Source organism: Puntigrus tetrazona, chromosome 7 (genome assembly GCF_018831695.1).
Source record: "Puntigrus tetrazona isolate hp1 chromosome 7, ASM1883169v1, whole genome shotgun sequence".
Taxonomy (NCBI): Eukaryota; Metazoa; Chordata; class Actinopteri; order Cypriniformes; family Cyprinidae; genus Puntigrus; species Puntigrus tetrazona.
Genome location: NC_056705.1, coordinates 17,835,944 through 17,856,592, shown reverse-complemented (window position 1 = coordinate 17,856,592; position 20,649 = coordinate 17,835,944). Strand labels below are relative to the sequence as shown.

General features: G+C 37.3%; 2 protein-coding genes across 4 annotated transcripts; both read right to left on the bottom strand.

Moving 5' to 3' along the window:
* Nucleotides 1-87: 87 nt before the first annotated feature.
* Nucleotides 88-4,108, bottom strand: eif3jb (eukaryotic translation initiation factor 3, subunit Jb). Its single transcript, XM_043244684.1, has 8 exons — nt 3,957-4,108; nt 3,777-3,868; nt 2,441-2,513; nt 2,202-2,284; nt 1,985-2,096; nt 1,685-1,885; nt 1,468-1,541; nt 88-1,281 (listed from the first exon to the last, which is right to left on the bottom strand). The coding sequence occupies exons 1-8, from the start codon at nt 3,976-3,978 to the stop codon at nt 1,147-1,149; spliced, it is 792 nt and encodes a 263-aa protein (XP_043100619.1). The 5' UTR covers nt 3,979-4,108; the 3' UTR covers nt 88-1,146.
* Nucleotides 4,109-4,320: 212 nt separating this feature from the next.
* Nucleotides 4,321-20,066, bottom strand: strc1 (stereocilin 1). 3 transcript variants are annotated; one of them, XM_043243635.1, is made up of 28 exons: nt 19,727-20,066; nt 18,786-19,505; nt 18,643-18,667; nt 16,376-18,446; nt 15,886-15,948; nt 15,607-15,717; nt 15,346-15,500; nt 14,679-14,865; nt 13,933-14,048; nt 13,707-13,836; nt 13,234-13,416; nt 12,162-12,200; nt 10,920-11,096; nt 10,480-10,620; nt 8,836-8,897; nt 8,619-8,754; nt 8,353-8,441; nt 8,130-8,265; nt 7,777-7,973; nt 7,603-7,693; nt 7,364-7,526; nt 7,049-7,224; nt 6,686-6,841; nt 6,196-6,338; nt 5,936-6,084; nt 5,565-5,662; nt 5,156-5,306; nt 4,321-4,967 (listed from the first exon to the last, which is right to left on the bottom strand). In XM_043243635.1, exons 1-28 carry the CDS (start codon nt 19,773-19,775, stop codon nt 4,882-4,884), a joined length of 6,000 nt encoding a protein of 1,999 aa, XP_043099570.1. In that variant the 5' UTR covers nt 19,776-20,066; the 3' UTR covers nt 4,321-4,881. The 3 variants fall into 3 exon arrangements, 2 of the variants coding, with proteins under 2 accessions (XP_043099570.1, XP_043099568.1); XM_043243633.1 differs by lacking the exon at nt 19,727-20,066 and having other exon boundaries at nt 18,786-19,592; XR_006251303.1 differs by lacking the exons at nt 4,321-4,967; nt 5,936-6,084; nt 6,196-6,338; nt 19,727-20,066 and having other exon boundaries at nt 5,166-5,306; nt 18,786-19,592.
* Nucleotides 20,067-20,649: the final 583 nt, after the last annotated feature.

The following is a 20,649-nucleotide window of genomic DNA, read 5'->3' as shown; positions in this document are numbered from 1 at the left end:
ACATTTCCACTCAAACATGTATGCCATTTATCACGAATTGAAAAAAAAAAGTTGTCCAAACCCTTTATAAAAATACCAAGTCATACCTTTAGTCCAATGATTTTATTAAATTAGAGATTTAAAAAAAACAAAACAATGCCTTTGTGTTATCATGGCCCAATTTTAACAACGTATGAGAAAATCCTCCAAGTTTTTTTTATAAATGTTTTGCTGCCAATAACAAATTTGCATTTCATTTTAATTCATTCATGCCTTTATAAACTTACTGTATAGTGACAATGGATCAAATAAAGCAGAAAACCCCATGGATTTGTTGCTTCCACTAGCGATGATCATATACATATTCTTCAACTGATCATATACTGTCATAGGACCAACACTATTGAATATCATTAATTATCCAAATGTGCAGCAATACTGAGATAATTTAAATTATACTTTGGCGGATAAACAACTGCACCATAGGTAGTCTGTTCTGCATTCATAGGAAGGCAATGTCAAGAGATTCTGGACAATGCTTGAATTCAGTTTTGTTTTGCTTTCATTGTTTCCATTCTTTTATGTAGCCCCCTGTTCATTATGTAGTGTTGACTCAAATCACTGATAAATTCCTATTATTTCAAATGGTGGATGGTTCACATTTGGAAAACGGTTTCCAATAGTGCATAAATATGCAAGAAAAGTACAACCATACTTTCAATAAGGACATTCTTGGAAGAAATTAATTTGCATAGAGCATCACATTTACTTCTGTGTAATTGAAATTGCACAGCTTTAAAAACATAAGTCACTTTCAAGGAAAACAAAAAAGATATTGTCTGCAAAGTTTTCTATAAGGCATTGAAATGCTTATTTAAGCCAATCAGAGAAAACGCCTCCATCAAAAATCCCATATCATAGTCTGTTTTCGAAATAAAAATGAGAATTCAAGGCCATCTGAATAAATTTACTTTTCCCCCATTTGCCGCTGAGGTGCAATGGGCTGATAGCAGCTTTATGAGGAGTCTGTCACCACTGGAACCAAGTAAAGGGTTGACACATTGTTCAGTGTCCAAGATGGCACTGAGAAGCATGAAAGGGTAATGTTGCATGTCTGCAAGGGCATCTCGGCACAGAGGGAATGGGAAGGGGGACGATGAACCTTCGTCACATGAAGTCATCATATTCATTGCCATAGCCATCGTCAAAACCACCATAATCACCAAAGTCATCTTTCATGTTTGCTTTTAATCCACCACCAGGGACTACACCTTTCTTCTTTTTCTTATTTGCCTTCTTTTCCTGTGCGTAAAAGCAAAAAAGGTACATTGCATATTTAGCCATTTATTATTTGATTATAATGAACAATACATAACTGTTATAAATAAGCACGTTGGCGCCTGTAAATAAAATCTTTAACTAAGCAACTATCAAGTTATTTGCACTCAAAATAGGTTTTGAGAAGTTCCTCTAAAACGTTCAACTCACCTTTTCTTGCCTCTGTTTTTCACTGAGAAGAGCAGACAAAGAATTACTTATTTTTTTCAGGTCATCTACTTCCACTGCATAGAAGGATAAAACAACATTAGTCTTCAGACATGTGTAAGGTTTTATGGTTAAGATATTCCCCATATAATCTAAAAGGCTGTAGAAATATCAGTAATTTGCATTATTGAAATAAAATAAAGTGTTTACATGAACTTACATGAAATGCAAAGTTCTCGAAACAGTGAATCCAAAAAGCTGGAATAATGCACTGATTTTTCAAACTGTGTTATTTTATCTTTCAGTAATTTTTCAAATGCAACAAAGTCATCTTTGGATGAAGGGCACATGGCTTCAATTCCAGAGGCATTGTTTGTTGTGATAACAGTAGTAGAGGCGTTTGCAGCAGCAGGATCGACACCTGCAATCAGAATAATTGTTCAGTGATTAAAGACCGTTGCATTGATATTCAGACTTGGAAGTTTCATATTCAGTGCAGTTCAAACAATGTATTTCTTACCAAATGCCTCACGGGCCAATTCCATGTCTGCCTCCTCCTGCAGTTTCTTCAGTCGAAGCTTCTCTGCATTCTGCTCCTCTGGTGACAGATTCTCACTTTTTGCTGTTTCCATCTATTCACGGGTTTCAAAAACAAAGGTTAAACAAAATTAGCAATTCGAAAGAAAAAGATGAATCTATTATATGAGCAATTATACAAGCAACAATATTTTTCTTACCATCTCATCTTGTTTTTTCTTTTGCAAAATTTCTTTCTCTTTTATTTTATCAGTTAATTTTTTCTTCTCAGACGGTTTCACCTCTGTAAGAAAAGCAAACCAAACCATAAGAGTACTTTCCAATTGGGTTAAAGAAAAACAACACACACTCAAAAGGCATGTTTTACGAACACGCAATAGTTCTGCCTATAATAACATGTTTACATTGTAAAATCTGACCACTCAACAGAGACCAATACCTGCTTTTTTCTGTTCAACTTTCTCCTCCTCTTCTTCCTCCTTCTCCTCTTCATCGTCATCATCCCAGTTATCCTGCGCAAGAAAAATGTATGGTAACCGTATGTAAAATAATAAAGCTATTTGAACTCACGCCCTTTTTACTTGTGTGTTAAGCTGCTGTGCAATAAGTAGAATAATTATTTAATAAGATAACTGATTAATCATTTTTCACTCGCAAATCGATAACAGCAATAAGGTTTTTAATTCGCTTGGCCATTGTAATTACCAAATTCACAAAAGTGTAAATTCCTTTGTTAACGGTCAATACCAAACTGGCAGAAATGGTTATGATAACTAATAAATAAATAAATAACACACAAAACAATCATTTTAACAATAAGTTTGCCGGGGTCATTTCCATGTTTTCTGTCATTCCAGAACAGTTTAAAAGCTTGAAGCCCCGGTTAACGGGTTCATTCCGGGAGTCTTTTCCAGAGCTGACTTTCCAAAAAAAATAACTTGCAGTATATGACAATAATACACACGGACTCTCTCTCTCTGCTCGAAAAGAGGAGGGCGCGTGAGAGAATTCTAGATCTGCGCGTCAACAGGACACGCGTCATGACGTCAACAGGAACTCACCAGCTGCTGCCTAAAGAAATTACAGCATCCATATGACAGCGGCTGCTTAAGATGTGGAACACAAACTCGCTCGAAACAGAAAAAGAAATGAGTTTTAAAACTCAGACATTCGCTAGACCTCGTTTGCAAATTGTCAGATGCACCGCGTTCTTTGTTACCCAGCGCATGACAGGCTGAAGTAGCGACAGCAATTGTAATAACTGAACTATTTGCAATGCGAGTCAGCAGAATAAACGAATAAAGCAAACGAAAAAAAAACCCCGCTAAAGAAGCTCCACGTGGCCTGTCAGTCGCTCGCTGTCGACACTGGTTTCATTTCGGTCAATAAATGTCAACCACCGAGACTCACATGATGTGACCGATGGGCTGTCACGCCTCCTGTATTAATTTGATATGTAAAGCTTATCGCCAAAAGAGAAACTGTCAGATAACAGATCCGTCAAGCTGGAAGATGACACGTTTGCTGACGTAAACACAGAAACTGACAGTGTAACAGTAGTACTAGAAAATCATGAACACGCAACTGGATACAGCTGGTGAATCTCTAAATAAAACAGGCCTATTCTAGGCTAGCTAAACTGCTAAAAATACACCACGATCGTCCATGTTAGCGTTGCTGCCTTCAGCCACATATAGCAAGATAAGGCAGAATTAAAACGACTAAAACGCTCTTTAGTGATAAAAGTTTCGATAACATGGCCATTAGCACGCTACCTTCACGTCTTCCTCCTCGTCTTCGCCTTCCCATCTATCCAGCCTCCCGGCGGCATTTTGTATCGCCTCACTCGGCTCGAAGTTGTCAGCGTCTTCAGAAAAACAAAATAACGCCGAGATTAAGACAGTGGCCGACCCTCTGCCATACACTTAACTCTAAAATATGGAAATAATGCTCACCCCAGTCGTCGGAATCCGCCATCTTGGCTAAGTGTGAGTTAGTTAAAGTAGTAGCTGAGAGAAAGCATGTGCGGCTCTGATCTACGCGCTTCTGTCTGTCTTCATGCTGACGGGATACCGGAGGACTGGAGCCAGCGCGCCACTGCGCCACAGCGCCCCCGAGCGGCGCACAAGAGCACGGCACATTACTGATGCACAAGTCCGCATAAAGTCATGAGCTAATAAAAACCGTTGCAGTTTCACGAATTATCACTACATTTTTATATATGTTTTTATATTTTTATTTATAAGTATTATTATACTGAACAATAATAATCGTTGCAGTTTAAAAATGATAAGTCTCCTTATATTGTCTCTTGTAATATTTTATTTCCAAGGTTATATGCACTGGTTTATGCACAACAATACAAAATGAAGATACAGTCTGATCAGGCAACATTAAATATCATGACAAATAGATAGTAAGCCGAATAAATACATAAGTGAGTTTACACATGAAAGACAAAGGAAAGTTCACAATCAAGTTTTAGTCAATACATCTCTTTCTGATATTTTTCCAAAATTACACAGTATGAAGGCTGTTGAATCAGTTTTAAAAAGTAAATAAATAATACTAATAAAAACAGGATGAACAGGAAGTCGTAGAATATAAAAATCACAAGTCAAACCAAATCAGTTAAGGCAATTACAGACATGAGTTGATAAATTATTCTCCAAACAAGCAATTATTCAAAAACAGGCAAACAAAAGCACATTTTCACTGACTAACTATTATAAAGTGCTGAAAGAAATATATCCATGAGTTATTGTTCTTGTATTTCTCGTAAGTCTTATATAAACAGTATTAAAGTTACATCATATTGCACATATTTGAAAAGAAAAGTTCAATTCTGCATAGCAGCAATTCAGCAGCGACAGATCTAACTCATCCCAGAGAAAACAGCAGCATTATTAGGATGCTGGAGAGGTAGAAAAAAGGACAGGGATGCAATGCAACTCCCAGTGACATGCCTGAAAGATACAAAAAAATGTGAGTCAAAATAAAGAACATTTAACAACCCAAAATGTTTACATTTAGCTGGTTTGCTGATTTTAAACATTTAAAAATCCAAATATGAATCATTCATTCAGGTTTGAGATTGCTCACACATTTAATTAAGACCAATTGTTTTAATTAAGGTATAGGAAAAGAGTTTTACCTCTGAAATCAACAGGTTTGTCCTCCCAGGGGTTGAGCACCATGGACAGGGCGGTCTGCTGTACCGGAGACAGAGCAGAGCGCTGGGCCTCAGTGAGAGCAACGGCCTGATCATACGTGAACATACGAATCTGTGCCTGGTTAAACACAACCTGTGAAGACAGAACATAGGAACACCAGGTAATAAAGATCCTAAAATGACTTCAAAATAGAGGACATCAGAAGAGTGTTTTGATATCTTGAAATTCAGGTTTGTTTTTATAATTTGTTGTCAAATCTGTGACAGGAATTAGAAAAGTCAAAGCATATTCCTACTTGACGTGCTATTAATACTTAATAAGACAGTCAAATCACCACATGCATACCATATATTTCAGTGCAAGGCACTAAAGAAAAAAACAGATACTAACTGCAAATTTGCTCGCTGGGATGAGAGAGATGGCAAGGGGGGTGATTCCTTCTATCTGTTCCTTCACCAAAGCAGACATGGCTATGTCAGGCAGGCCCGCTGCAGAAAGGGGGAAATGCACAAAAAAACCATGTACTGACAAAAAACATCAACCACGGCCCAAACCTAGCAAATCAAATACAAATTAATTTAGCTACTAACACTAATTCTCTGTGATTAAATATATCTGTTAATAAAGGGACTTAAAATATACTTATTTCAGGGACATTTCCAACTTTGGTAACTTTTGGGTAAAGTGCCTTGCGCAAGGTCCCAATGGTGATATCTGTGGGAAGCAAACCATCAGGTTTCTGATTAAGCCCTGAGCTGTACCTGCAATCACTCCGATCTCAATGAAGACCTCTGATCCCCAGGAGCTGACCGGTCCAAATGCTAAGCTATTACTGAGCAGCCCTATCAATGACTGCAGCTGTTCCTCAGAGCAAGACAAATTCAAACCACCAAGCCACAAAACTGCTTTACTGGAATAAGAAAAACAACACATTTCATATTCAGAACAAGAGTACATTTAACTGGAGGAAACGAACAGGCAATGGAATTTGAGATAATTCAGATAATTTAGATAATTCAACCTGAACTCTACTGGATTTATGGTGCGCATGACTGGTGCATCTATCCCACACACAATGTACCCCAATGCCACAAAAGTGCTGGAGTCTAACTGGCTAGGAGTCTTTCTGGTTGAGTTCAGAACCGTGGAGAACAGGGCTTTCAACTGCAATTGCAAACAGAGGTCAATTACAATTAGGATATAAAACAAAGTAATTTTTTATACTTCTTTTGAACTTTCTTTTCCTAAACAAATCCTGAAAAAATGTATCATGGTTTTTAAAATATTAAGCAGCAACTGTTTCCAACACTGATAACAATAGACCCAAAGTCAGCATATTAGAATGCATGTTCATGTGACACTGCAGACTTGAATAATGGTTGAATTAAGTTCAGCTTTGTCATCATATGAATAGGCTTAATAGGAATAGGAATCATAGGAATTTTACATTTAAAAATAAAGAAAATAACAATTTTAAATTGCAATAATTAATTAATGCAATAACATTTCACCTGTCTGCTTGTCCATGTGTTGAGAGACCCCATAGCTGAAATTGACTGAATTTCAGAGAGTCTAAGAGAGGCCAATTCTTCAAGTGAAAGCTGAGTGGCAATTCGACCCAACTGAGAGATCACAGAAGAGTTGAAAGAGGAAGGGTTCCCATACACCTACACACAGATAAAAAAAAGTCTACCACTATTATTATGCCACAGATATGCAGATATTCAATGATATTCACCAGCATATTAATGGGATTTCCATTTTTTCCATTTCCAGTGGAAAGGCACAACTGAAAACGAGTCTTATTACGTGCACTAACAAAATGTCATATCTCAAAATTTTTAAAATACGAGCTGATGGAGAAATTCAGGCACCTCTTTGGTCTTTGTAAGGAGCATTAACAGCTCGAACGCACTGAAAAATGGATCCTGGCCAATGAGCTCCAAGCACCTCCGAAATGCAGCTTGTGGCATGTTTCTGAGGCTGTCAATAGTCCAGGCAGCAGGTTGTGTCAGATGTAGGCTCTCACAAGAGGGGATGAGTCCAGTATCTAAGACACAGAGATGGAGAGATGAAATGAAAAGGGCTGAGCGGTCAAAGGTGTGAAGTGACAGCCATTCTGCTGTATTATCTCCCTTCACAATCGGTTATTTAACATGAACAGAATGATTTTAGCAGATTGCGCTTACAAGGGGCACGTCCCATTTTGAGGAAGCCGAGGAAGAACTGAAGCACAAACTGCTTCTTGTCAAACAGCTCTGAGGGTTTCTGACACAGAGAGCCAAACTCTCCACTCTCCCACATCTGCTGACTCAGGAACAGCCTCTCGATGCGCTCTAAGCTCATCAAACCCTGAAGACACACACACATGCAGACAGTTAAAACACAGGGCTGTGTTCAGGTGACAAAGGAATGTCTGGTCACTCACCAAGGGGATGAGCTGAATAGTGCTCTTCGGGAGAAAAAACAAGAAGCGGTCCACTTGGTTCAGCGTCTCTGATGTCCAGTTTTTTACAGGGCTACGCAAAGAAAACAATTAATGTGCGCTTTCACTTCCAGTAATTTAATAGAAACTAGAAAATTAAGTTTTAGCGGTCCATACCCAAATGTCCCTTGTTCCTGTAGCATGTCTGCCACCATGTCTCGTTTATTGGCATTGTAGCAGAACCTTTGTAGGAACTCCAGACCATCAACAAAAAAGCTCCTATCCAGTTTCCAAAACATTTCATCGGTCACAAATGTAGCCATGACACCTAGCGAGCGAAACTCCTCTTCAGTGTACAGACCAGTGTACATATTCTGATGAGAAAATAAAAAAAGGTTAAAACCCTTTTAAAAGGTTTTTAAAAATGAGCATAGAATCAGGGTTTGTTAACCCTGTCAAAATCATGAGCTGGAAAGATCCATACCGAAAATATGTGCATGATCTGTAGAGAGTAAAATTATATTCTTTACCAGTCTTTGAAACATCTTGTCCACCAAGACAGCTTGTTTGGTGCTGGGAAGCAGTAGGAAGTAATATGGATCCTGTACTATCATTTTCCTCAGGGAATCCATCTTATCTTGTGGAAATTTCTTAATGGTGCTCAACCTTTAGACAATAACATAAAATTTAACATGCGAAGATAAAATTCTAAACATATGTAAATATATTTTAATGAGTTGAATTTTGACTCACGGAAGTGACAGGGCAATCTGAGAACCCAAATCTCCAAGTAAATCTGGGAAGAAGTCAAACTCATACAGTTCCTCAATTATACATTTTTTCTGTAGTACAGAAAGGAAAAGAAACTTCTGTCAAAAGAGGCCAGAATTTTATTGATATGAATAAGATTATGGATAAGAGCTACAAACTAAATAAAGAACAATCTAAACTAAACTGGTAATCTGTCAAATCCAGGCCCTGAATTTGAATGTAGGGTTACTAGATGAATAAAGGTTTACCAGTGAGGGGTGAAGCGGCACGGGCTGCTCTTTCAGAAATGTCAAAATATCACGTAGAGGAGATACAGATGCCAGGTTCTGGAACAATTTTACAAGGTTTGGGCAATTCACTCCTGTAGCCAGTGTCCCCAGAGATCTGTCGTGTCAGAGAACATGGTTTGTAGACAATGTTTATAAGCACAAAATGAACTCAAAAATCCCTGATGGTCAAACTTACAGAAAGTCTTGTAATGAGAGACTTGGGTGAGATATGACAGCCTCTTTAAAGAGAACTTTAGCCTGTTGAATAAAAAAAATAATTAAGGATGCTATTAGAAAAATCAAGGATTTAGATTTTAGCATAGATTTAGCTGTGGACAATTCAGATTATAGAAAAAAATACTATGGAATTAAAAGGCTACCAGCAAATGGTCACCAACATTCCTCAAAATAGCTTCTTTAGTTCAACAGAATTAAACAATTTGAAGGTGTGTAAAAGTTCAGAGAGAGAGAGAGAATTTTACCCTTTAAGGGATTTACCTAAAAGTAACACAATTACTGTAATCTGTTAAATATTTATGCATACATTAACAGTGAAATCAGAGTCTTCTTGGCTCTTTAAGCTTATCTATAACAGGAAAGGGGGATTACAAAACACTTTCATGCTTAATGTCCCGGAAAAAGGGACTGACAGTACTAGAGCAACTCAGGTTGGTTTTCATCTTATTTTCTGCTAGTTAACATGAGATACAGTGTCTAGTGAGCTAAATCAGAGGTTACACAACAAAGAAGCTTTGTTGTGCTCCATTATCAATAATTAAACCAGTAATTAGACACTGTAGTATTATACAGATCTCTGTGGTAATAGGGAGACACACTTGCTATGACCTCTTGTTTAAACACACCCATTTACATACCCATCAAACGTGTGAGAAAGTATATATTTTGCTCATCAGATCTTCACAAGATTTGGGATCATTTCAATATTTAGACAAGCTAGCAGCTGAAACAAATCTAATATTTCCTATGTGGATTGAGTTTTACATTACCTTTAAATAGCTTAATGTTTTGGAGCTCTTTACTATGGTACTTTTAGTGACCTGTATATATTATTCTAAGCATTATAATTGTTATTTTAATTATTTGTATTTCTTTTTATTGTCTTTTTTTTTCTCTTTGTATTCAAGTTTTTATTTCTATTTACATTTTACAAAGTTGTAAAAATCTTCACCAGATTTGCAGTTACAAATAAAATACCAATACCTGAAAGGCAGCATATGAATAGTGTAAAGATCTTACATAAAATTATATTTATGGTATTTGGTTATGTGCTAATGAATTTCTACATGGTCTTTGGAGTGTTAGTAGAAAACATTTTTTTTCACAGGACAAAGTAAGCTGGTCAAACAACATTTTAAAAATGTCACTAAAGATTGTAATTTTAAATAAACGCTGTTCTTTTTTCTGAAACAATTTTTCATGATTTTGGCAAAACAAACAGCAAACAGTTTTCAACATTGCTTTTCAGAATGTTAGAATGACTTCTGAAGAATCATGTGACACTGAAAACTGGAGTAATGGCTGAAAATTCAGCTTTGCCATCACAGGAATAAATCATATTTTAAAATATATTACAATAGAAATCAGTTGTTTAAAACTGTAACAATTTTAACAAAATCATCGGAACTATAATTGTAAAACAGTTTTACAGTATTTTGCAGCCTTTGTTTTTTTTTTTCCAAAATATTAAAAGATCATATTGAACTTAATAAGTAAATAAATATTGAAAAAGGAGAAAAGAGCAATCAAAATTCAGTATGCAAAAAACGAATTGTTTTGTAATTGTTGTAAATGAAGTATGTATGACTGCACTAGAGCATACTTGCTGTGTGTTCCAGAGTCGAGTGTGTACAGCAGTGTCTCTGATCAGCAACAGAGAGACTTGGAGAATCACACTGAGAAGTGGAGTACTAGAGAGCAAAGGTTCGACTTTATCCATCCACTGGGACACAGAACTAGAGCCCTAAAAGCATGGAAAAAGAAATTTAGATTAATTTCTGTTGCCTGTTTTAATCATATGCGACACTCAAAGAGATATTCAAAACCAGAAATGATTCTATACCACTGAAGGGGTGCAAGCTCTTTTGCTTTTTATCCAGTACAACAATGAAGCACATTTGATTTACATTTGGTTATGTATATCCAGTCTGGTGTCACTACTTGAAGCTCTTTTAATTGTAAATTTATTTACAGCTGCTTCTCTCAACCAATACTCCAATATCAGTTGTTCATGCCTAAAGGGAAAATCTGTTAGTTTCTTACCCAGAGTTTGGAGATGATAATGTTGACCTGTGGGGGGGTGAGCCCAGGCGTCTGAAGGCTTATAGCAGGTAATGCTTCCAGCAAAACATCAGTTGATAAAGTCCATAGAGTCTCCACCTTTACTCCACTCACAAGAGATCCCAGCATAGACAAATGCTCAGAGCCTGGTAGAGCCAGCTGAGAGGGAGCACAAATATCACACTTATATTTACTAAATATGACATTCAGTATCATTTAAATTATATTAATATCATTGAGAATTTACCATATCATACTGGGGTCTGGGACCACAATTTAGGAAGAGAAAAAAATATATATAACAAAGTGCATTTTCCCCCTTAAATGTACATAAAAAAAACACAAAAAAAACTCCTTATTTAACAATTTTTAAAAATCAGTTTTTTTCATTGTGTATTCCAATTAACATCAATCCAACTGCAGTTGCACTATTTTGATTAGGTATATATATATATATATATATATATATATATATATATATATATATATATATATATATATATATATATATATATATATATATATATATATATATATATACATATATATATATATGTGTGTGTGTGTGTGTGTGTGTGTGTGTGTGTGTGTGTGTGTGTCGAAATGAATAAAATAAAGCAGAAAATCTGCATATTTAAGTGATTATGTGAATATCAAAAACAATTGAAAACCCCTTTCACAGAAAATGTAACTAGTCTTAATTTAAAAAATTAACATGTGCCATAAACAGACTATATTCCAAAAGTAAATTTTTCCTTTAGGACTCTCATTGATTCCCCACATATGAAAAGAGGTGTGAGGCATGTGCCAGCTCACTAGTGACACCCTATCTGGCGTATATCACAATGTTCCCTTAAACCTTAGACACAAAAGACAAAGGGCCGCTTGACAACTTCCTTGTAACTGATGCAATCCTATACCCTGAGGAACTGCCAAATCCCACGGATCATATGAGTAAATGTTACATACACTTTCAAATATGCAAAGTAAATTTATAAAGAGTAACTGACAGGTGAGTGTGTGTAAGGCCAATGCAATTGTCCTTGAAATACCCCGGAGTTGATTACACAGTTGTGGGCCAGCTGGCATTGCAAACGTGCTGACATCTCAAACACAGACACAAACACACACACATGTCGGTTCACGGAGACACTGGCTGACTTTTTTAAACATTTAAGAAGGAAAATGTCAGAGCAAGCACAGCTTTTCTCAAGACATACTTACACTAAAATTGGCTGAGATCTTGTCGATGATAACACTTGCCTTTATGAAAAAAACAAAACAAAACTATATGATTAACAGGCAGTGATTAAGCCAGTGCATTATAAAGCAATGAAACAAGATGATGAATAAAGATTCAGATAGAATAAGGCTCTTATGTTTATTAAGGTAGGCTTTTTTATTTAATTGAAACACGTTTTCTGACATCCCCCTTTCAACCTTTAATAAAGACATTCTACTGACATCTGAAGCTTTCTGTCTTTCCATTGTGCCGCCATCCTCTGCCTTCCTTATGTTTTGGGTACACAGTGAGATGGACATGCAGAATTCATGTTTGGTCATGCAGAAATGATTAAAAGGCTTGAGCAGTGACACAATCCTCTACCTATATCAGATACCATGGCTCCTCTGACAGCAGTCTTCCATCTGTTGCAGAGACCTCAAGACTAAACCTACACTGCCTGCTTGTAACCTCTGACCTCTACTCAATTTTCCACCCACTTGATTATACTTAGTGCCCAAAACTAACACACCAAATGCAAATAAAAATGGTCTTAGGCAAGTGAATAAAACCATGCTACAGAATAGCAGATCAAACTGTAAGACATCTTAGCATCCGAACCATGACAGACTCAAACAAAACCTAACGATGTTGAATATTTGTGCTACCAAAATTAAAACATATATACATATATGTTCTTTTATTTTCTTATTACTTTTTTCCTCAGCTTTTCATTTTTTTATTGTATTGGTCCTTTTGTAATAGATCTATTTATATCTATATCTTTTTCAAATTTACTTAAAAAAAACAAACTTTAAATTACCACTGTGTATGAAATAAAGCTCTATAGAGATAAATTGCCTTGCCTATAACTGAAACAATGATGTGTAAATGACCTGTGCTGTCATAAATACGCTAGGGGAAAATACACTGTCCTAAGAACATATACACATTAAAAATAAATAATGCAAAATAGAATAATGACTGGTAAGAAATATTTATGGTCTGCAGATTTTGCTCAAGTATTTTCCTTGTGTGGCAAGTGTATGCATGTGCGGCAACAATGATGCGTACCTGTGCAGGGGTGAAAGGCACAGAAGTCAAGGTGCTGAGGGCAGCCATAAGCTGGGCTGAGCTTAGCTGCTGGAGGACACTGGTTCCCAGCATGGGCAGAAAAGGGCCAAGCTCAGAGATTCTCTGAGAAGTAAGATTGGAGGGAGCCTGGAGGTCAGATGATCTTAAGACCAAGCTGAAAATCTGGACACAAAATGAAAAGTAACCACAAACGTAAGGCTATTTTTATATGTACCAATCCTGTACAAAAATTACATTTTACCACCAATGAAACCAAAAAGACATGGTAGTAAAAACTCTGGTAACCACAAATTAATCATGGTTTGGCTATAATAACCATAGGCAAATACACTTTTGCTATTGTAAAACCAAGGTTCATTTTTTTGTAAATAGTTTTCAAGTGGTGGTAGTTTTTTAATGAAGAGAGTGAATATATATTAAGTGACAAGGAGATCTGGACCATGTTTACTGACCATATTGCTAGGAACATTAAAACCCTTGGCCACACACATCCTGATGTTGTCCTGGATCACTGAGAACGCTTCTGTTCCTGCATATGTCATCAGCTGGCTGGGGTGAGCCAGACAAGACAGATTACCTAACCTAGAGGGGTGTGAGAGGAAACCATTTTTTCATTTTTTTTGTTTTGTTTTTTACATTTCCATGTCCCAAATCTAGAAAAAACTGTACTTAGCTAACCTCCTGATCTGACTGACAGTGAGATTCCCAAAGGTTCCAAAAAGACTCTCAGCAATGAACTGCTGCTCAAGGAGATCCAGCGGGTTACTCATCAGGACATCCAAACCATCCAGCAGCTATATAAAAAAATAAAAAATAAATAAAATCACAGGACAATGAGAACTAAATTTGTCCAGGTATGTCAACTGATAATTTAACACTCCTTATTATCAAAACAAGATTGCAATCTATCAAATGGCAATTTTAAATTTAAACCTAAAGTGTAATTTTTAAAATAGAATAATTACATTATAAAAGTTGTAAATAAAACAAAGATTACTAGATTAAATTTGACAAGATAACGCTATTATATTATTTCTACTTGAAAATGTCATGTTTAATACAAAGTGTTATTTGCTGTTTTTATCGCTTTGTAATTTTTTGTGAAATTGACCCACAATTTCTGAGTGTTTCAAGGTAAATCCTACACATCCTAATTTGTATAACCTACTGAATATTCGAATTGGAAATTTATTTGTGTATTCTGAAATGTCCTGTTTATGCGGACAACTTTTCATTATGGGGTGAGCACCACAGCTATTCTTAATTCATGTGTTTCTGTGTTTATTTATTGAAAACAGACTACAAGGGCATGTCTGTTACAATGAACCCGTGGCAAGCATTGGCATTTTCCCCAGCTGAGCCACCTGGGGGTTAACCAGAGCCAAATGGGTTCAGGTATCTTTGCAAGGTGTTGGGGCTGTTACCTGAGCAGGTGAGAGGTACTGGAAGCTCTGGAAGGGCAGATAGGCGATCAGGTTACCAGTGTCTCTGATAAAGGATAAGCTGCCGGCTGTCATGTTAGGCAAGCCCATGGACCGACTGAACCAGCGACCAAAAGCTTGCTGCTGCTCCAGGGAAAGGTTTTTGATGCTGAAGTTAATGATGCTTAACCTGGAGAAAACAAGGGGAGCAGAGATGTTTTAAACAATTTAAATTCTGCATGTAAACCGTATATGTTATTGTTAACTAAAAGTATTACAAATCAACTTTAATGGAAATAAAGCTGAAAAAATATATGTAAACATTAGATTAAAAAAACTCGCCAAAAGAGAACTGTTGAGTTAGGAACTATAAATGAAATAATAATGCATTTTAAACACTAATTTATTTTACTTAAATAGAAATGTATTTCAAATATCACTAAGCTTTCATTTAAATTAAATTAAAAATCACTAAGCTAAAACTAAAATTTTAATTAAAAGCTGAAAATGTCAATGCTAGGTTAAATATTATGTATATAAAATAAAGTATTATATAAATAAACAACAAGAATTAAAAGGAGATCAAATAAAAAAATAAATAATAAACAACAAGTAAATGGTGTGATAAATATATGCTTCTTTTGAAGCTTTTTAAACAGGTGTCACTCACGCATTGATATTATTTTGTAGAGGAGGCATCGACAAGATCTCTGAAGGTGTAGCTAGAGTTAGCAAAAGTCCCATGTCAGGAAACAGGGTAATATCCCTGGGCAGCTGAACTTTGAAGAGCACAGACACCATGGTGTGCAGGTAATCATCTGTTAGCTTCAAAAAAGAAATGACTGCAAATTATATCGGTTTATTTATCATGTATTATTATAGCTTTTTTTTTGTGCTTTTTTTTTAATATACAATGAAGCAAAGATGCTACCTGCAAAGTGGCATAGTTCCTGTTATAGTACAGCAGAATCTCCCTCATGGTTATGCTGTCTGCTGCACTGAGAACTGATCTCAGATAAGATAGAGGAATACGGAAATACTCCTGTAATAGCAATAATAAGAGGTGCAATTCAAGCTGTTACTCACACAATGATTTCAGCAAGCAAAAGCACATATGGCACAATAATGTGGATTGACAAAGCGAAACATGAATTTGGCTACAACGCAAAGCTAAACATTAAAAACATGCCAATAAAGTTATCCATCCGACCTTGACCAGATAGAAGTTAGTGGGCACATCTCTTCCTGTTTGCATCAGGCTGGTCAAAACTTTCTGAAATACACACATGGAAAGATTCAACCAGAAATGCATTATAATAACGATACAGTCCTATAACCTGACAAGGAGAACAATCTCAACACTGATCGGAACAACAACATTCATTAGGTATTTGTATCACAGTACTAATGTAGAGACAAATCAAATGACTCAAATGAGTTAATATTACATGCTAAGGAAGCGATTTAGATGATCCGGTGTCAAGTCTAACACCTTACACCTTATGTTGATGAGTTAGATCATGGGTCAATTACAAAATAGTGAACCTGGTAAGAGATATGCTTAATTAATAATCAGAAAAACTAAAAGAACTAGTTCACAATGTCTCATTTGGGAAATAGTGATCTAATGAAAACAACGATATGCACTGTTCTTAATATGAATTACTTGGAGTAGCAGTGATTTGATGAATAATACCAACCCCAAAGCACTGCAAAAGCACTCGCTTGTTGTCAAAGTTGCTCTCATTGTCCATGTAGGTGAAAATTGAATCCAACACACTAAGCCGAATATTCTCGGTCACCATCAGAGAGGTCATCTGGCTTTCTTCTAGAGCCAACAGCAGGACAACCCACAGGTTGGTGGCCCGCTTGACCACAGATGCCACCTGTGCAGTCATGAGATTCTCCAAGCGAGGCTGGATGATCTTTATCCCACAGCGCAAAAGCAGCAGAAGACCCTGGACTTGACTGACACCTGGTTGGCAGACAGCACTGAAGTCTGTGCTACATGTCCAGTTTAGCCTATTAGCCAACTCCCTAGTTAGACACAGCTGAGGAGCCGTTTCATTGCTCCCACTAGCACCGGTGCTTTGGGAAGCTGTGTATTTGGCACAGACAGTGCCAACCCAGAGGTTGGAGGGCTCCCGAGTGATGTGGGTGACCATGGAAGAGTCAGCACAGATGAAGGAGATAAAGTTAGCATGGTCATAATCCCAGCAAAGAGCGAGAAGAGCAGCGTCTGGGAGCACCAAAGCCCAGCTGGAGTACTGACACTGTTTAGCTGGTCGGAAACCCATCAGGCTGCCTCCGTTCCCAGTCCCGCCACCTGAGCCAGGTGCAGTCAGGTTTGCGCACTGTTCCAATAACCAGGTGTTGTCTAAATTCGCTAGCAAATTCTGGAGAACCGTAACATTGGCACAGACATTCCGAGTGAAGTTCTCAGTGTCAAGATCTGCACAGAGAGCAAGGTCAGTCATGTCAACAATAGTAGGCTGGTTCCAATCTGAATAGACGCAAACTTGCCCCACTATGTTTGTGGTGCTATTATCATAGCACTCTCTAATCATCCAATAGTTATCAACATGAAGAGACAACATGTTGAACAAGGGTATGTTGCAGCAGACGTTCTGATGGAAGCCGATCTGGTCATACTGCCAGCATAGAGCCACCACAGACGGATCCACAGACATGTTTTTCCATGTGCTATAGTTACACCAAACTTCAATGCTCAAGGGCGGTGGGCTCGTAGGGGGATTCCTGACAGAATAGGTGCAATATTGCTCTACCCAAGCATTTATGCTGTTCAGCACAAGTTCAGTGACAAACGTGTGGTTGACACACACCACATTAATGAATCGAACCTCATCATTTTGGATACATACAGAGATCTGTTCAGGAGTGACTGCTTGTGCATTGTTCCATTCAGAGTATCTGCACGACTCGGCCACAAGCGCGTTGATGTCGATTTGTGAAGAAGGTTGAGAGCAATTGGGTTTCAGCCAGTTGTTTTCTTCATTGGAGAACACTATCATAAAGAAGGGCATACTGTCACACAGAAAAAACTGAAACTTCTCCATGTCATTATACCAGCAGAACGTCACTATTGATGAGTCGATTGTTTCAGCAGTCCACATGTTATACGAACAATACAGGTTCACTATGTACGTGTCTGACACGTTTGCACAGAACTCCCACACCCAAGTATTACTAGGATTTCTGACCAGCACTTGCAAAGTTTCAGCATTGTTACACACAGCAAGGATGAATGCCTCAGGATCATTTTCACTGCACATTGTGACCAGAGCTGGGTCCACAGTGTTAGTAACAGTCCAGTTCTGGTAGTCACAGAGAAGTTCATTAAGGCTGAGAGTGGATCGCGCAATACGACTTGATTGTGCGCTGCCAGGATCACTGCAGGGCTCAATGAGAGGTAAGCTGGCGTTCTTGATCATGTGACACGCGTTCCTCCAGACCTTTGTCAATTCAGTTTGAGAGAGTGTGCTGAGCGCTCGACACATCTGATAAAGGACATAAGATTCCTGAGATGTTGCTTCTAAAATTGCTGCACAAAGGGTTTTGTTGAGTTGGTTCAAGTTTTGCTGTTCACAGGTGAGACTATACGTAGGAATGTTTGTGCCAGTACGACTGTACTGGATGCTGCCTGTGACCTGGCATTCTGGACCTGTGAAACTGCAAGGAGGAATTTCTGGGGCCAAAAACATATCCAGAAGTGACTGTCCAAAAGACCAGCTTACATTATTATTCATGCCCCTAAGTATAGAAAACAAGACACAGAAAGAATTGAGTCTTTAAAGTGAAACACAAATGGATAAGAACATGTTTATCAACAGCAAAAAGTAATAGGCTATGATTTCACTTTATATTGCATTTTACTTAGATAGAAAATATAAAAAATAATAAATATAAAGAATATATCTCTCCAAATGTATAACTTCCACTGACATACCACATGATAAGTTGTTTGAGATCACCTGTATACACAAGACAGAAGAAAACAAGGACAATAACTTAATGCACTGAAGAAGTATTCTAATGCATGCAAAAGAAACAATACTAAAGAACCGAACGGAACCTAAAGTTAAGACACACCTTGTTGACACTGCTCACTCCGGTCTATGGTAGGGATCTCAATGCCAAACTGTAATCCCAAATTTAAAAAATCCACTGGCGTTTGGAGAGCATTTAACATAAAATCAGACATGAATGACATCACTGGTGGAATTGTCATGTCCATAAATCTATTCCATAAGGCTAAAACGTTGTCTGACAGCAGATAAAACGGGAGGTCGGATGATAAAACATTCGTCAACATCTCCTGAAATGAGTTAAATTGAGTCATAGTGGAGTCTGCCGTTCGCAGATTAGATGTTGACATGCAAGCTTCAGTTTTAACAGAGGAGATCACAGAAAGTACTTGATCATTCAATGCAGATGAAACGATACTGGTTAAATCTCCTTGCCATCCACAGTGCTGTCTGTCCGCCAAAACACAAATTAAAGCCTGAGGGAGAGTTTCAATGAAACTGTCAATCAGTGTGGGCTGGTATACGGAGAATAAACTGTTGAATATTGTCAAGTAAGTATCTAGGTTAGTGCTGTCAATTGCGATTCTCTCAAGGGGTGCTGACATCCTGCTCATGCTTTGTTGAATATTTTTTGAGGCTTTTTCTCCCTGTTCTACTTTTGACAAGGATCTGATGTTCTCCATCAATGCTTTGATGTTCCTCTCAAATGTATCCTGACTCCTGGAGGTCTTTTCACCTGGTCTGATAATGGTCCTGAGCTTTCTGGGGTCACCACATGCAATCCCTTTGAAAAAAAGAGAAAGAGTTAATAAATACTGGGTTATAATCGGACAATAGGTGTTCATAAATGAATATTTTGAGGCGCATGCTGAAACTATATTTTACTGTAATATGGGTAACGTAATAAAAAATGTTGGTTTTAATATTTTATCTTCACTAAATTCTCCTTAAACATTCATAACTGTCAGGAATTTAAGTGCAGACAAGAAAGAAAGAAAGTCTTACCTAGAATGATGCTGAGCATGAGCAACTTCAAACTACCTCCGTGGTTCATTTTTACCGAGAAAAATCGTGATGTCGTTAAAGCGGTTTGTTAATTTAAAACCAGCATGACAACTGTCGAGTGAGACTTCATTTCTTTCGATTCCGTCAGATAATTACCATAACGTACTGTGCGATATTTGTCCTGTAATGCAGCCTCTCTGTGAAGTGATTCCTGGATTTCGTCTCTGTTCTATCACGGCTGCCGTGTCGCTGCAACTCAATCCTACATCAGTCGCCTAATTAAACAGCGGCAGAAAATAGGTGCGAAACCGAGGCCAAGAAACACACGGAACGGATTTGGGAGCGGAGACACCGCCGAAAGTGCTGAAATATTAACAGGTCGTGTTGACTGTCAGCATCTCTGTCGCAGTAATGTACACCCGAGCAGTGACACAGGTAGAAACAAACGTAAGCACAGGTGGGTGGGTGTAAGATAATTGGCCCTCAGTGTCACTTCTGCACGCGTTAGGAAAGCGCGAGCATAGTTTACAGCACTGCTAGGCTAACTCTTTAGTGTGCGTTAACATAGAGTGACTTGAAATTGGGAAATGCTTTAGGGCAACACTTTCAGAACGTTATATTAACAGTAACTCATCAAAGCAGTTCCAATAAATACACAAAAACAGATCCTCACAATATTTCTAGTACAAATGCACGCTTCTTTACAAATTAATATATGTTTAAAAAGAATAGTTTTGTTATAAATATAGAATATTAATGTTAGAAGTTAATAGTGTATAAATGGTGTACTTAATGTTGTTAAAAGACAAGCCATCATAAAACCTATAAGACACACTTTTGCTTAAACCTACGTAATTATTATCTGATAAGGTAATAGGTATATATATATTTAATAGGTAATATATTGTATATATATTGTTGTT

What these genes read in the sequence shown, in the direction of transcription:
- eif3jb (XM_043244684.1), bottom strand. Translation starts at nt 3,978, where the DNA reads ATGGCGGATTCCGACGACTGGG. An exon ending in AGTTGAACAGAAAAAAGCAG is followed by an intron (nt 2,285 to 2,440) that starts GTATTGGTCTCT and finishes CTTTTCTTACAG; the next exon opens with AGGTGAAACCGTCTGAGAAG. An exon ending in TCGAGAACTTTGCATTTCAT is followed by an intron (nt 1,542 to 1,684) that starts GTAAGTTCATGT and finishes CCTTCTATGCAG; the next exon opens with TGGAAGTAGATGACCTGAAA.
- strc1 (XM_043243633.1), bottom strand. Translation starts at nt 19,566, where the DNA reads ATGAACACCTATTGTCCGATTATAACCCAGTATTTATTAACTCTTTCT. An exon ending in CTCAAACAACTTATCATGTG is followed by an intron (nt 18,447 to 18,642) that starts GTATGTCAGTGG and finishes TTCTATACTTAG; the next exon opens with GGGCATGAATAATAATGTAA. An exon ending in CAGGAACAAGGGACATTTGG is followed by an intron (nt 7,694 to 7,776) that starts GTATGGACCGCT and finishes TTCTTTGCGTAG; the next exon opens with CCCTGTAAAAAACTGGACAT.